Source organism: Thalia democratica, chromosome 9, assembly GCF_965202585.1.
Source record: "Thalia democratica chromosome 9, ktThaDemo2.hap1.1, whole genome shotgun sequence".
Taxonomy (NCBI): domain Eukaryota; kingdom Metazoa; phylum Chordata; class Thaliacea; order Salpida; family Salpidae; genus Thalia; species Thalia democratica.
Genome location: NC_139173.1, coordinates 13,974,122 through 13,989,657, shown reverse-complemented (window position 1 = coordinate 13,989,657; position 15,536 = coordinate 13,974,122). Strand labels below are relative to the sequence as shown.

The 15,536-nt window shown below is 25.8% G+C and overlaps 1 protein-coding gene across 1 annotated transcript in view; it reads right to left on the bottom strand.

Moving 5' to 3' along the window:
* The window catches only part of LOC145844841 (ATP-dependent translocase ABCB1-like), a 62,071-nt gene that overhangs the window by 4,552 nt on the left and 41,983 nt on the right, over window positions 1-15,536 (bottom strand). The window contains exons 16-20 of the mRNA XM_082952260.1: window positions 8,223-8,328; window positions 7,451-7,591; window positions 5,287-5,443; window positions 1,655-1,852; window positions 1,469-1,581 (exon numbers count right to left, since the gene is read on the bottom strand). Of these exons, the coding sequence (XP_082808386.1) occupies window positions 1,469-1,581; window positions 1,655-1,852; window positions 5,287-5,443; window positions 7,451-7,591; window positions 8,223-8,328 (715 nt within the window). The remainder of the gene's footprint in view (window positions 1-1,468; window positions 1,582-1,654; window positions 1,853-5,286; window positions 5,444-7,450; window positions 7,592-8,222; window positions 8,329-15,536) is intronic.

Here is a 15,536-nt window from a genome sequence, read left to right as displayed (position 1 = left end):
CACATATTTGATTTTAAAAAATGTTTTAAAGCTTTTTTCTTGAAATAATTTTTATAACTATGTAAGCTTTAGAAGTTGGTCGGATCGTTGTAATAGTCGTGGTAGTGGAAGTTTACCTTATTGGGTAGATACTGCGTAGTTTATTGTTTGTGACTTACTTCTAATGTAACGCAACTGCGTATCTTATTTTTTATAAAAGAAAGAATGCAATTAAAAATAATAAATATTTGTGAAAATGAACATTCTTGGAAATTTTTCTCAACAAATTACTGTGAAAATAAACAAGTTTTGTATTAAAGAGGAGTAGCATTCTTTGAAATGAGTATAAACGGCACTTAACTTTCGATTTCGCGCAGTTAGACAAAACTTTGGATGTTTGAGAGTTTGCACTCAAAAGAAATCAATCGAATTTATTTGTGAGCAAGTTACGAACTAAACCAAGCCTTTACATTAATTAAGTTACCAGGCAGTTTAACTTACAGGTCAACCAAACGTTTCTACAAGAAGGGAAATCCGTTTAGAACTGATTAACTAAAGTGAAGCGTTCTAAACGCGAAACCATTTGTTATTTGTAAGTCGTTGCGTTAAAACAGAAGCTATTAGTCGTTTTTTTACTTGGTATTGTGATACATTTTTCAAATACTTGTATAATTTGTAGTTTGCACTTACTTTTTTTCATTTCTTCATATAATTTTAAAATAATTAAAAAGACTGTTTTAATAAATTTTGACCAATGTTTACTCTTTACACATATGATAAGTTAGTACGATAAAAGGAAACACGCGTACAATTAAATCTTTAGAAATCAGGGTTGCCACTCTTTGATGCAAAAAAAAAATTATCCTGAGTGACCAAAAACTAAACTGAGTCTTTATAAATTAGCCTGTGTCAGTATGAGTTTTATAAAAAGCTTTTAAATATATTTAAAATTTCCAGCGTAAACTAATTTTTCTTAAAATTTTATATTGTTTTGTTTAATTTTTAAATCAGTAAGTGAATGTCTGTAAATATATGGTGATAATGGTTATAAACAACTAAAAACATTGATTGAAGAAACAGAAAATTACATTGACAAAAAACTGATATAATATAAATTAAACTACAGTATTGTTAGTACACTAATCCAATAACTTTAATATTAAAGTCAAAAATGGTTAAGTTATCATAACAAATCTTAATCTAAGCTTTTAAATTTAAAATCGAACGTTTTATTAAATTAGAGCTAGCCACAAGACCTGAAAATTACTTTAAAATTAAAAACTTTGGTACTAAACTTACAAGATACCAATTTATTTCTTTAAGTTGAGTGAAATAAATGTCAAAAACGGATTTAACTCAATCTTATAACAGTTAAAAAACTAGCCTGGTTTGTTCAGAAACTCTTTAAACTGACTGGAGTTTCTTAAATAAAAACCAATAAACCTTAGTTAATTTAATATTTAAAACTAGCTTAGCAACTAAATCTTACAGTATATTTTCTCTTAGTGATATGTTGAACATAGATGGTTCCTGAGAAACAATACCGATTTGTTGTCTTAGCCAGGATACATTTAGTTTTGAAATATCTGTTCCATCCAAATACTAAAAAAATTCTTAGTTAGAATATATAAGTATAATTTTACCATTTTAGCTAGTTTAAATAGTATACACTTACAATTTGACCGTCACAAGGATCATAACATCTCTGAATAAGTTGCAAAGTTGTAGATTTACCACAGCCTGACTGACCAACAAGCGCCACTGTTTTTCCTGACTGAACATCAAAACTTAGATTTTTCAAAACATGTGCTTGTGTGCGTGCAGGATAACTAAAATTAACTTCGTTCATACTTACGTGACCCTCACAAGAACTCTGTTAGTAGAAGGGTTTTAGTAAGCTTTGAACTAATGAAATTATTAATCTTGTCAAACACAGAGAACTTGCACATATAGAACTTAAGTGTAGGTAATTTTTAAAGTTAGCTGGCTAGATTACAATAAACATCTCTCTTTCATGAGCCTTTAAACAATAGTCTCTGGCAGTCCTTAAAAAAAAAAGTTATATCAAAAAACTTAAATGACAGCTTTAAAAGCAGTATTGTGGTGTAGAGTAGCTGTCAAATTTACACGAGCGTATAAAATTGCACGAAGATACTTTTGCACGAGGAGATAAAATTGCACGAAGGCACTTTTGCACGGGTTGAATTTTTTTAATTTTTATTTTTAACTTTTTTATTAATTATAATATTAATTTTTATTTAGTTTTTACCATCACTGTTAAACCCTTACCCTCGGTCGGTAACTTTTTTTTTTAATAAATAATTTTAATTTTTTTTACTATCACTGTTACCCCTTACCCTCGGTCGGTAGCTTTTTTTTTCTTTTTAATCAATTAATTTTTATTTATTCATCTTTTTGAATAATAATTTATATAAATTTAATAAATAATAAATTTTATTTTATCAGTTATTTTTACTATCACTGTTACCCCTAACCCTTACCCTCGGTCAGTAACTTTTTTTTCTTTTTTTATTAATTTATCATTTAGTTTTTTTTTACTCTCGGCCAAAAATGACCCTCCGTGCAAAATTGACCCTTGGTGCGATTTTGTCCTCGCGTGCAAAACTGACCATTTGTGCAATTTAGTCCCCTCGTGCAATTTTGACCCATTCCCACAACAGCGACCCAAAACATCAGGTAACAACAATTAATTTTAGACAGTATTTAGACAGCAAAAATATGGCTAATACAACTCTTTAGACAAAAATTAGAAACAAGTGCATCAAGCTACAATTCATCTAACAACAAAAAAAACCTTACAAGACCCGACTGTTAATAAAAAAGAAATCGCAGCAGAATGACCCATATTTAAAAGAAACAGCTCAGAATCTTAAAATTCCAAAAATAAAACTTAAGATACAGAATTATTACAAAGAACTTAAAAAACTTTCAATAAAAAATATGAAAGGATAATTAGAATAGCCCTAAGAAAATATTTAAACGATTAAGGTGAAAAATTCGTGTTAATAAGGATTAGAACTTAAAATAACGTAAAACTTAAATTAATTATGCCGAAAGATCTACTAATGATGTAACATAATTATTAAAAAACTAGAAGTAAATGAAATTACGTTTTATATAATTAACAACTAATTATAGTAGATTTTATTTCACAGATTATTCAAAAACACAAAGTTCCAATCCTATAGTGATCTATAAGAAATCTTCAGTCGTTGATTAAACTTATAAAAAATGTTAGAAAAAATAAATGGCAGATGTAGTGAGTCAAAGTTAATTATTTAAATAACATAATTAAAATTAGAAAAACTCAAAAGTATACATAAGAGTAGGGTGTTCAAAAAACAAGAGTTGAAAAATAGGCTTAAAATCTAATGATTTTAAAACTAATGGTGTTTTTCGTTTTAAAGCTAATATTAGGAATGTAAAATAAGTTTTAAGATTAAAAATGTACTGAAAAATTGTTAATTGTCGTATTGATGGTTAATATAAAATTTTGACCCACAAACAGGCTTTATAAAAACTAAACTTTTAAAAATAAATTTAAATGAAAACCCAACAAAAATAATAACTGTATCTTGAATTTTAGTTGTAAGTTGTACTTAGATTAGCTATTTTTTTATGTACACGTATTATAAATTTAGAAAAAGTCGAACTTGATATTAGAATTTTTTGTTGTTCAATTAAAAAAGTTACTTAAAATATAATATCGCTCCTTAAACTACTAATCGAGCAATTTCATAAAGAGAACAAAACTGAACAAATTATGGAATAAATTTAAAAATTAAACTAACTACAGTTTAAAGGACATCTCGATAGCTGATAAAAATAATACCATTGTAAGCCGCGGCCTAATTTTGTCTGAGAGTACAAAAAAAAAAGCAAACATTTTAAAACCGAGCACGGCTAGAAAAGGGGTTGTTGTTGTTGCAGTTTCGAGATTTTGAAGTAATTCATGGTCAATATTTTTTAGCAAGTCCGCATTGCTTTTGTGGGCGTATTTCTATTATGAAGTGTTTATACACGCTTTCACCGTAAATTGAAGAATGCAATCGATATCGAAAACATTCATTTACACCTGCTTGATTAAGTAAACATCCATGTCTCAATTTGTGTGCATCTTTTATTGCCCAACCCAAGCAATTTTAAGCCGTTGTAATCAATTGTTCCCTCAAATCTTAGCATCGATTTCAGAACGTACTATCAAAAAACGAAAATAACTCAAACACATACACGCCCGTTTAAGTGACCTACAAGCTCTAAAAACTGTATAAAGTTAGAGTGATATTCTCTTTCTTTATTTTGTTTAAGTTGTAAATGTAAAATAAAAGTTTTCAAAAGCGTTTTAAAGATTTATTTTAAATCATGTTGCAATTTTTTACAGAGCAGGGATAGTTTTAAATTTTCATTATAAAACTATGTTTTAAAATTTTTATTTACCTAATAGTAAAAGATTGACTCAAGGCCTGAAGTAAAACAGACTGAGAAAAAAAAATTAAACAAATCGGAGTATAGCAAAAAACTAATATAATATTGGAAAGTTTAAGCGAGACTTTCCCACCTGGGAAAAATCGTGCTTTGATTTTCTTTCAAATCTATTTATGTTGATAAACAGATATGCTATTATCAATGGCCCATTTTTTTCAAACTTTTATTTTAGAATGAAATTTTTGCTAGAATAGTATGAAAAATAATATGTTTTACATAAAGCTAAGTAATTAAGTCGCACTAAGTAGTATACAAAATAAATACAAAAATACATATTTTACAAAACTTATAATATTTAGCACGTATAGAATACAAAAGCATTGTGGTTAGTATAATTTTACTGTTTAAATTAAAACTATCAAAACAATTTTTTTTAGATTTATGCAACAGTTTGTGGATCGATTAGACTAGAACAGGGGTCGGCAAACTGCAACTCTTAAAGCCAAAATCTGCGGCTCGCGAGGTACTTTTCAGCTAAAAACGTACATTTTAACAAACAGGAATAAAAGGCGTTTTGGTAGTAAAAGCTTATAATTAGACTCTAAATTAAAAAAACAACTCATTATAATTGCTCAACTACTATCACGTTTTTAGTTTAAAGAAAAATTGTTATGTTGATTACTACGAATAGTTTTAAATAACTGCGGCACGCAAATGACTTATTTTATACAGCGTGGCTCGCGAGCAACTTTTTCTTGGAAAATTGGCCTGCCACTTACAAAAGGCTGCCAACCCCATGGACTAGAAAAACGATTTTGAAATAAGTTAATAACAAAAATCAAATTAAATTTAAGAACTAACTGGTTTGAAACCTTTATCACTGTACACATCGACTTTTGGTACAAGGTCAAGCAACTTAATAACTCTTTGTGCAGCTATTTGAGCAGCTGCAAAGTCTGGTGCAAATGCACTGTTCTGAGCTACGGCCATTGCTCCAAAAACCACCGCATTTAAAACTCTACATAAAATAACAATTTTAACCAAGAGACTATATTCAGGATTTTATTTTAAAAGCAAAATAAAAAAACAGCCTGAATTATTTTTTTAATAAATAAATATAATGCTAAAATATAATAAAAACTAATCAAACAATACATTTCTTCTTAATATTATAAAGGTAAAAGTATTCGAAATTTAACACTATAAAATTATCCGCAATAAGGTCAAAACTAGTTCAAGACTTTCTTCTGATAAAGCAGAGAGCTTAAATAAAACTTATAACTTTATGAGTAAAAATATTTCTTCAGGAAAACCTATTAAACATTAAAAACTAACAATTTTAATTATTTTAGAGAGTAACAAAGCTATTTAGGAAATAAACTTAGAAAATATACAGAAGTTGAAAAATTCAATATATCAACAGTAAACATTTTTGTATTTAAAACAAAACGATTATTATTTTCTGAAACTTGATAATTAAAAATTATTGAAAAAATTAAATATCCTGGAATTGACTCTATTGTCAGAAACACCGCAAATTTCTTTTTTGAATAGTTTTATTAACACCATTTTATATTAAATTCAATACTTTTTATTTGTTATTTTTTGCTACTTTCAGGAAACTAACAAATAATAACATTATAAATAAATCGTTAAATTTTTTGATTTAGTAGACTTTAATAAAATTAACAAATAAGGCTTCATTTATTCTGTTTTATTTTGAAAAAGTGTTTTGTTTCATACTCATTTTCAGTTAGTTTATACCCATTAGAAACTTTTTTTAATAATTAAAGTAGAACGTTATCTTTTAAAACGTAAAAACTTTATATTCCACACATAAAAGCTGTTAAAATACAATTTAATCAAAACTAGAGTTTAGTTTACATATTCTTTTACCTATAACATACTTTATACTTTAAATCTTTATACAAATAAAGCATAAAAAAAAACTAGAAAGCTACTGCTCTATGTTTGAATAACATTTGTTCTAAACTAATTTTAAAGTGTTTTTTGGACATATAAAAAAATATAATTACTTTTCGACTATGCTCGTCAGTATTCAATTTGAGGTTTAAGTAGCCGTAATAGCATTAGTAACATTAACTAATAAAAACTGAGTCTTTAAAACATTATAAACAAAAATTTCATAATTAACCAACTAAATCAAACTTTAGTCAGTGATATAAAAACGTAACACAGCTTAACTAATTAGCTAAATAGAGCATAAAATGAATTAACTAAGTTAAACGAAGTTAATAATATGGTAGAACAGACAAATTTCTTTTGTTTGCACAGTTCTGGTTTTAGGCTTAGAATGTAAATTGCCTCTAGAGTTTTTAGATGAAAATTGTTTCGAGCTCTTGATATAATTTTGAAGCTACCCAGGTTATAAATTACAAAACATTTCGAATTATTGATTAAATGTTGACCAATCGCTGAACTGCTGTTTATTTTCTGTACTTAATCAAAATCCTTTCCTTGTTATATACCTAATCTTGTTTAATAAACTCTTTGGTAGATGTTGGTTAATCTGTTGATTAGATTGTTGCTGGTTCTACCCACGTATGTTTGTTTACAAAAACATACATATTTAAAGATTACATTGATGGCGTTAAGAATGGGGAGTTTATCTTTATTATTAATCTGGAACAATTTATGGTGTTATATACTATTCTTAAACTAATAGATCTGTAAAAATTCCAACTATCAACTTTTTCAAACTATTTTGGACAGCTGGATTTTGGTTATATGGTAACTTCCGATATACTGGACATTCTTAGGTCCAAATAATAACGACTAAAATCTAGATTTTATTTGGAAATTGTAGACTTAATTATGTCTAATGGATATCCTAGAGCTAGAAAGACGTTTTCTACATTTGTTAATTCTGCTGTTAGATATCTTTTGGAACAAACTAAATATTAAATACTGACGAGCGTGGTCTACTACAAACAACATATAAAATTAAATTATTCTTTTAAGTTGTATCAAACGATAACTTATGCGTTATACAAAATAAAAAAACCTGAAAACATCTTCAAAGTTACTTTCACCATTAACTACGAGTTCCATTCCATACCGAAAAATTGCAGCATATGCGAAAAAAATAACACATTGGGAATAACCAAATCCTAAGCCTAATACTAATCCTTTCCACCAAACGCTTCTGTAAACTTTATTTTTTACAAAGACGTGCATCAAATGTTTTTTAAAATATAACAAAATAAAACATTTAAAAAAATCACAAAAACTATTAATACATTCTTAGAAAATGTTTTGTTGTGATAGGAATTAATATGTTCTTAAACTATCATAGTGTATCGAGTATATTATCCAATACCAAAAATAACTAAAACTTACCATATTTTAACATACGTATATAGAACCATTAAAACAAGTAGATGGTTTAAAACTATATATCATAATAGATTAGAACCAAAAATAATTGTTTACTAATTACCGTATTTTTTTCTACGGAATTCATCTGTACTGTGCATACCGTTTCAGAAGTGCTTACTTTTATTGACTAGTATATTAACTCGATAAAACTAGTTTTGTAATCAGTTAAACGCATAATTCAGAAAGTGCAAACTTTCAAGTAATAGACCAGAAAACTATTCAGATACTATAAATATTAACTTTGTTAAAACAATTTAAAAATTAATACAACAACAGGCTCTAAAATTATTAAAAACTTTCGTATTAAAATGTACAAAATATAAAACAGGTTTCTTCATAAAAATTAAAACAAAACTAAAACGCATTTCTATTTGATGAACAAAAACTAAAATACTGACTTTACTGAGCTCATAACTACACTTTTGTATTCTTCATAAATTTGTTTTTCCCTTGTCATAGATGAAATAGTTTTTATATTGTTTATAGCTTGACCAGCAATCTTACCTAAAAAATAACTATGAGTAAAAAAGCCAAACAAAAAACTAAACAAATATATTAAATATATGAATATTACAGCCGTACTATACTTAGAAGTATTTATCCAATAAACGAAAAGAAAGTACTTGTGAAAAAAGAATTTTGTTCATTTTAAAAACAACGAAATTAAATAAAGTATTCTATTTATAAAATTTTAAACTATTACAACTATAGCAAAACAATAAATGATTCATAGTTTCATAATGTAAAAACTACATTTGAAAAACAAAACTGAAGAAGTAAAAATTATATATATAGATCAATAAAATTATACTAGTCATACACACTTCTCTATCTCATAAAACAATTTTGAAAATGTAAAACTATTTTATCTGTAAGCTGGTATTTTCTTATATTTTAATTTCTTAACCCTATATATTTATAAATTTTCTCACTAAACCAATTCAAAGTTTGTATGTTTCTACCTTTTACTATTTTTTACTTAGCTTATTTGTAACGTGAACTTTTCTTAGAGTTTTAATTTTAAAAGTTTAGGCATCTAAAAGCTTACTAAAGTAAAATTTAAGCTAAAACATTTAGCAGTAATTGTTTTCGTTCTAAAAATAAAAGTGAAAAACATATCATTCGGACGTTTGTCTAGTAAACCAAAAGACTTTTAAAATCAAAGTTAAACCCTTTAAATGGTCTTACTTACTAATTGATTTCATAAACTTTAATTATTGTAAAACTTTAACCAAGTTGCTAAATTAAAAATACTGTTTTTATAAAAGTGAAAAACTTTGTTAAATGAATTTTATAAAAATAACATCAAACTCCATGATTGACCAAAAATTTTCTCCTTATTTCTTAAATATCATGACATACCTGGATTATTAATTGCTCAGATGTTCGAAATACCAAACTTTTAAACCTTTTTAAAAGTTAGTAATCGGTATATATATATATATATATATAATTAGCTCTGTAACAGTAAATTGCATAAAAATACTCTAAAAGGGTACATGACTAATTCAAATAAAACTTATTTTAGTTACTGTTAATTTTCTATTTTTATAAAAAAAAATTACTTTAACATCATAATATTATTAGTTAGACTTAATGAGCTTTTTTTCTATTTTTTTGAGATATGGTTAAAAGTAGTTCCTTAAACCTTAAAAGTTTACTATTTGTAGTAGTCATAAATTTTCTATTTTAATCAGTATTTATTTCGGGCATCATCAACAAAATTGATTAAGGTAAATTTTCAAATATTTAATAGATTAATTTTGAAAAAATCTTTAAAAAATTAAATCAGGACTAAACTCCATAAAAACAAAAATATAATGTTTTATTTTACAGTCGTGTGGTAAAGTTGACCTAACATTATTGATGACGTGAAAATATAAACTTAGTTGATAATGGTTAAAACAAATGATTGTTAAAACTGATCAAACAAGCACAGACTATAATTTCAATATAAGCTGAAAATGTCTTAGACGTTGAGCAGTGAATGATTTTGTTGGTCAATTTTTTAAATTTACACTATACGGTCGCTTTAGTAATTTAGTTCTTTAGTAAATAACCCGCTTGCTTAGATCTTACCAGCGGTTTCTCGCAACTATGCCTGCCTGATGAGTCCTAATAAGGACGAAACCAGTTGTAGGTTTTCTCGGATGCGGTTGTTGTTAGTCGTGTTCTTTATTTATTATGAAATTTATATTAAAAAAATTTTACTTGTTGTTATTAGTAGACCTACATTAAAACTTTTTTTTTTGGAGATGTGGTCCATTAAACTTTTTATAAGAATTTGGATTTTTGTTATTTGAATTGTCTTGTAACTCTCTGACATTAGTCGATTAAAAAAGACAAAACTATAAATATTAAACAAATATTATTTTTTCTTAAGTATTTATGAAAAACAAAGAAGCTTTTCTTTTTTTTTAATTGTAGGTGCCAATAGATATTTTAAGCATACACTATGCACGTTTTGACATAAAACTTTGTTACTAAAAAATGTTACTGACGAAATAGTCTATTTTATACGTTGTGTTTCACTAAAAAAATAGTTTATATGGAACAATATTTTTCATAATTAAATTAGTCTCTACTTTGGAAACTGAGCCTAATAGGAAGAGGTAGGTGTTAGAATAGCACAGCTATACTTTAGCACAAGAGCCGATCATTTCTAACCGGATCATTTCAAAACCGATCAGTAAAAATTTGATCAATTTTAAGATTTTAAATTACCATTAAATATAAAAACAAACAAAGCTTAGCAAAATTATTATTTTATTAAAATTAATTTTATTTTGTCTTAAACAAAAATAAATGCTTAAATTGTTTTAATTTAAATATATTTCAATACTAATTTTATTTAAGGTTATTAAAATTTTAACTTATTGGCCAAGGTTTGTTTAGTTTATACTTTCCAACCCTAAAAGTATACATTGTTAACGATTTTAAGATTTGCAAATATACTACAAGTGTGATATAAACACAAAAATTATAATTAACAAAAATTACTTCTTTTTTAATAATAACAGCATATACCATTGATTTCCAAGCTCATCAAAGTAAACTGGTAATAAAAATGCTATGCAGACTTAATATCTAGTCTAAGTTTCAAATACTAATATATTACACAATCTATAATTAATCTCTTTTTTTTTATTGCAAGACACAAAAACAACTAATGTAAATTGAAATACATAAATTACAAAGTAAAAAAAACATACTGAAAAAATAACAAATACGTCTTATAACTCAGTAAACAGCAAAACTAGTTTTAGGCAGACTAGTGTGCATAGGTCAGGGTTGTCATATTAACCAAACCCTGGAATTTAAATGTTTAGGTTTAGTAAACTTGGAAATTTGAATAAAAATAGTGTAAAACACTAAAAAAACTGTAAATTTTAACATTATTGTGGCCATTTTCAAAGTATTTCAGAACTTTTTGAGTAAAGTTGTCGAAAAGCCTAAATTTTGAAAAAAATATTAATTTAACTTTCTAACTGTTCAAAATATAGATTTGATCGTTTGCTAACAAAAGATCCTAGTGAAACAAGTTTACTGGAATATAAATAAAAACAAGTTGTACAGTAATCTTCCTTTATTGTACCTTTCCTTTATTTTTATTGTACCAACATATGTTTCTGTGTGTTAAACGAATCAACACACTTCAACTGGGTTCTGTAAAAAATAATTAATATAATGTAAGAATAGAAGCATAGAATAAAGTAGGTGTATACATGTTTTCAATAAAATTAAAAAAAATAATTTCTACTGATTTTTACAGGTTAATAGTTAATAATAGGTAAAATACTTAAAGTTAAATCCGACTGTTATAAAATTATATAATATTTTTAATTAATAAGTCTAAAGTAAGTAAAGTAAACTAAAATACACAACAAACCATAATATAAACAAATTACTTACTTTAATGGAATAAAATACTGATTCAAATTTATTTTACTGTTGTCAACGATTGCACAAAATACATCCAATAATTACGTTACAATATATATGAAGATTAAGACAGCTATTTAATTTATATTATAAAGTTGGTAAATTTGGTTTTTATAAAGCGCTTTAATATGAAAAGTAGTGTGTAATCTATTTTGAATAAAAATGAAACAACAACCATTAAATTAATGGGTCAATAAAATTTAACAACGGTAAAGACAATAAAAGTCACAGGAAATTGATATAACGTGTGTTTTATATATTAAATGTTTGTAATGATTAAACCTAAAATTATAACAAATTCAAAGTTAGATACAATTAGGAAGCAGATTTAGCTTAAATGTAAAAATTTTAAAATTTAAGAAAACAAAGCACAAAAAAAAACTTGTTATAAGCTTACAAAGCACTGGCCGATAATTAAGCTACAGCGACATACATAAAATCACAAGGACTTAAATTACATATATATATATTGTATATAATAGTTATTGAAATAATTGATTGTTGTTTTATAAAGTAGCAGTCGGGTATTTAAATTAAAGATCCCATACAGATATTTTAAGTATTTAATAATTAAACTGTGTTTTATATGAAAGTTAAAATTTAAAACAACAAGGTGGTCATATGCTAAGTATAAACCTGCAGTAAAAAGACCTCTAGCTCTATTGGGCGTATTAGGTAACAAAGCACGCTTAATCTGTGATTTGAATACAAGATTCCAATTAAACTTGGAACTTAACACATAAAAATGTGAAGAATTATAGTCGGAGGGTTAATGAATATATGAAATGCTGGAGAATAGAAAGTGTCTTGTGTGAAGTAAATATATAAATAATAAATAAATAAAACTATATTTTACTTGGGGTATGTAATTACATTAATACATATTTAGTGAATGTGTGTGTTTAAGTGAAAGGTGAATGAAAAATATGGAAGGTGAGAAAGCGCCAAGGTATTATTTGAAGAAGTACCGTCGGTTGTGTACACAGTTGTTTGAAATATCACGTCTTTTATTTAGTAATTATTTACTATCTTCTGCTAAAATTGCCATTCGTTCAAGGTTGCATATTTGGCAGATCTTGCTCTCGCTACTGATGTTATTGTTGGCGTGGTGAAGGATGTTCCAGTCCATTTCTGGTTTGGTTCCATACCTGTCAAAATGCTGTCAAACGAAATCTGACAATCTTGTGCTAATCATTTTATTTACATACTTAAAATTATACTTATGCCCGGTGTACCTATCTTTAAAATAACCTCCTGTCGAACCAATATACACTTTATCCTTATTATTATTTTTTTTTGTTAGTATCTTCACTAAGCTTACATTTAACACGCACCTTATACACAACATTTTTAATTAAGCAGTTACCATATAACGGACAATTTAGTTTATTCGACTTACGACAGTTACAATTTTTACTCACATTGTTTTCTTGAATTTAAAACCACGTTTAATTACTTCATTGTTATTAATATTACTGATATTGATTTTATTCTGGTTACTACAGTTATTATTACTATTGTTACTATTATAGGTTATGCTGTTGTTATTAATACTGTTATCATTATCAATATAGTTACTACTATTGCACTTATTACCACTACTATTGTTATTACTACTATTATCATTATTATTTTTATTATTATTATTAATATTATTATTAGAACATGAATCATTAGGTACAATTGGGTTTATATTATTAGTTAGGTTTTTATTGATACTTCTAGTTATAGGTCTATAATTATTGTTTTAATTAATTAGTTGTTAATTATGAATGTTATCATTATTGTTTGTACTAACCTTGTTGTTTTTACAATTATTATCGTATTTCTGTCTAAACTAATATTAATCACATGTGTATTATCTAAATAGTTGTTATTATCATTAATAGTGTTATTTTTATTTTTGTTTTTATTAATTTGTGCTATCAACTCATTACATTTAGATAAAACATCCAGTGCAGAAATATTTAACGAAATAAAAGTTCCATATAAAAATGTTTAAAAAAAAAGTGGTTTTAAATGTAACTTAACATACGTGAAAATAAACAATATGTAATACTAATAATAACAATAATAATGATATTTTTAACGATAATAAACATAGTAAGGATAATAATAAAGTAATAATGCTAACAATTATAATAACTATAATAACGATAATAATAATAATGATAATAACATTAATAATATTGTAAATAATAATAATAATAATAATAATAACAATAATAACACTAAGTGTTGTAATAATAATAACAATAATAATGATATTAACAATAACAGTATCACTAGTAAAAATCACATTAAAATGCAGAAAAGTAATAAGTCTCGTAATAGCCGTGTGTTGTGGTATAACCCACCATACTGTTAAAGTATCAACATAAACTTGGTTAAAGATTTTTTAAGATTAATAGATAAACATTTCCCAGATAAGCTTTGTTACCGTAAAATATTAAATTGAAAAACTTTAAAATCTTCTTATAGTTGAATGAATAACGTCAAGTCAATAATACAATCACATAATAACTTTGTTTTATCTAAATATGAGTTGATGGCACAATTTAATAAAAACATTAACAAACATTACATTAATGATAATAACAACTATTTAGATAGTAGACATGTGATTAATATTAGTTTAGACAGAAACGACAATAATTGTAAAAACAACAAGGTTAATATAAACAAGGTTAATAATAACATTAATAACTAAAAACTAATTAACAAAAACAATAATAATAGACCTATAGCTAGAAGTATCAGCATGGTTGCCCCTGATCAAGCTGAGAAAAATTTCCTGACTTTTTAATAAAATTTTCCTGACTTTTCTAAATCAGACTCTTAAATTAAACTTATTCTAAAATACAGAATCTAACACTTGAAATTGAATACAGGTTAAAAACAACAGTTTTTTGCTGAATTCTATCATCAAACTTCCAGTACATCACTTTTAAACCATCTGTGTATGATTGATGTTTGTATTAAACAGCTCTATCAGCAAAGTCTTGTATTATTACCTTATAAACACAGCTTGTCTGAAAAAAGACACAATTTTTTAGCATTTCCTTGCATAAATGTATCTAGATAAACAAACGACATATAAGGAATTTTTACAATCAAAACCTTGAATTAATAACAAACTTTCACAACTAAAATCTTAAAACAATAACAAACTTTTACAGTTGAAACCTTAAAACAATAAAGAACACAATTTTTTAGAATTTCCTAGCATAATTGTATCTAAATAAACGAAACGACATATAAGGAACTTTTATAATTAAAACCTTAAATCAATAAGGAACTTTCACAACTCAAACCTTAATATAACGAACTTTTACAGTTACCATTAAATCAATAAATAACTTAATCAAATACTGTTTTTTTAATTGTATGTACTAAAATTTGTTTTCTCATTTTTTTTATTAGCACCTCAACCTCTTCATCTAATGAAGATATGGTTTCCTTCATCTGAACTGCTTTCCGCTTCATTTTCTTGGCAGTTAAAATGATTTGCCTCATTTTATTTAAATTGCTTTCATCTGCTGCTCCTACACTTGTTAAAGAGAGTATTTTCTCTAAATTAAGCCACAACTTGTGGGCTTCATTTCTTTTTTTTCGGCACTTATTTATTTTTACTTTCGTTTATAAAATATTTCCTCTTATCATTTAGTATAAAAGTTGTAACAAATAAATATACTCTTATTTACTTTAAAAACTTAACTTACTCTACGAAAAATACAAATAATAAGTAAACGTAATCTTGGCATATACAT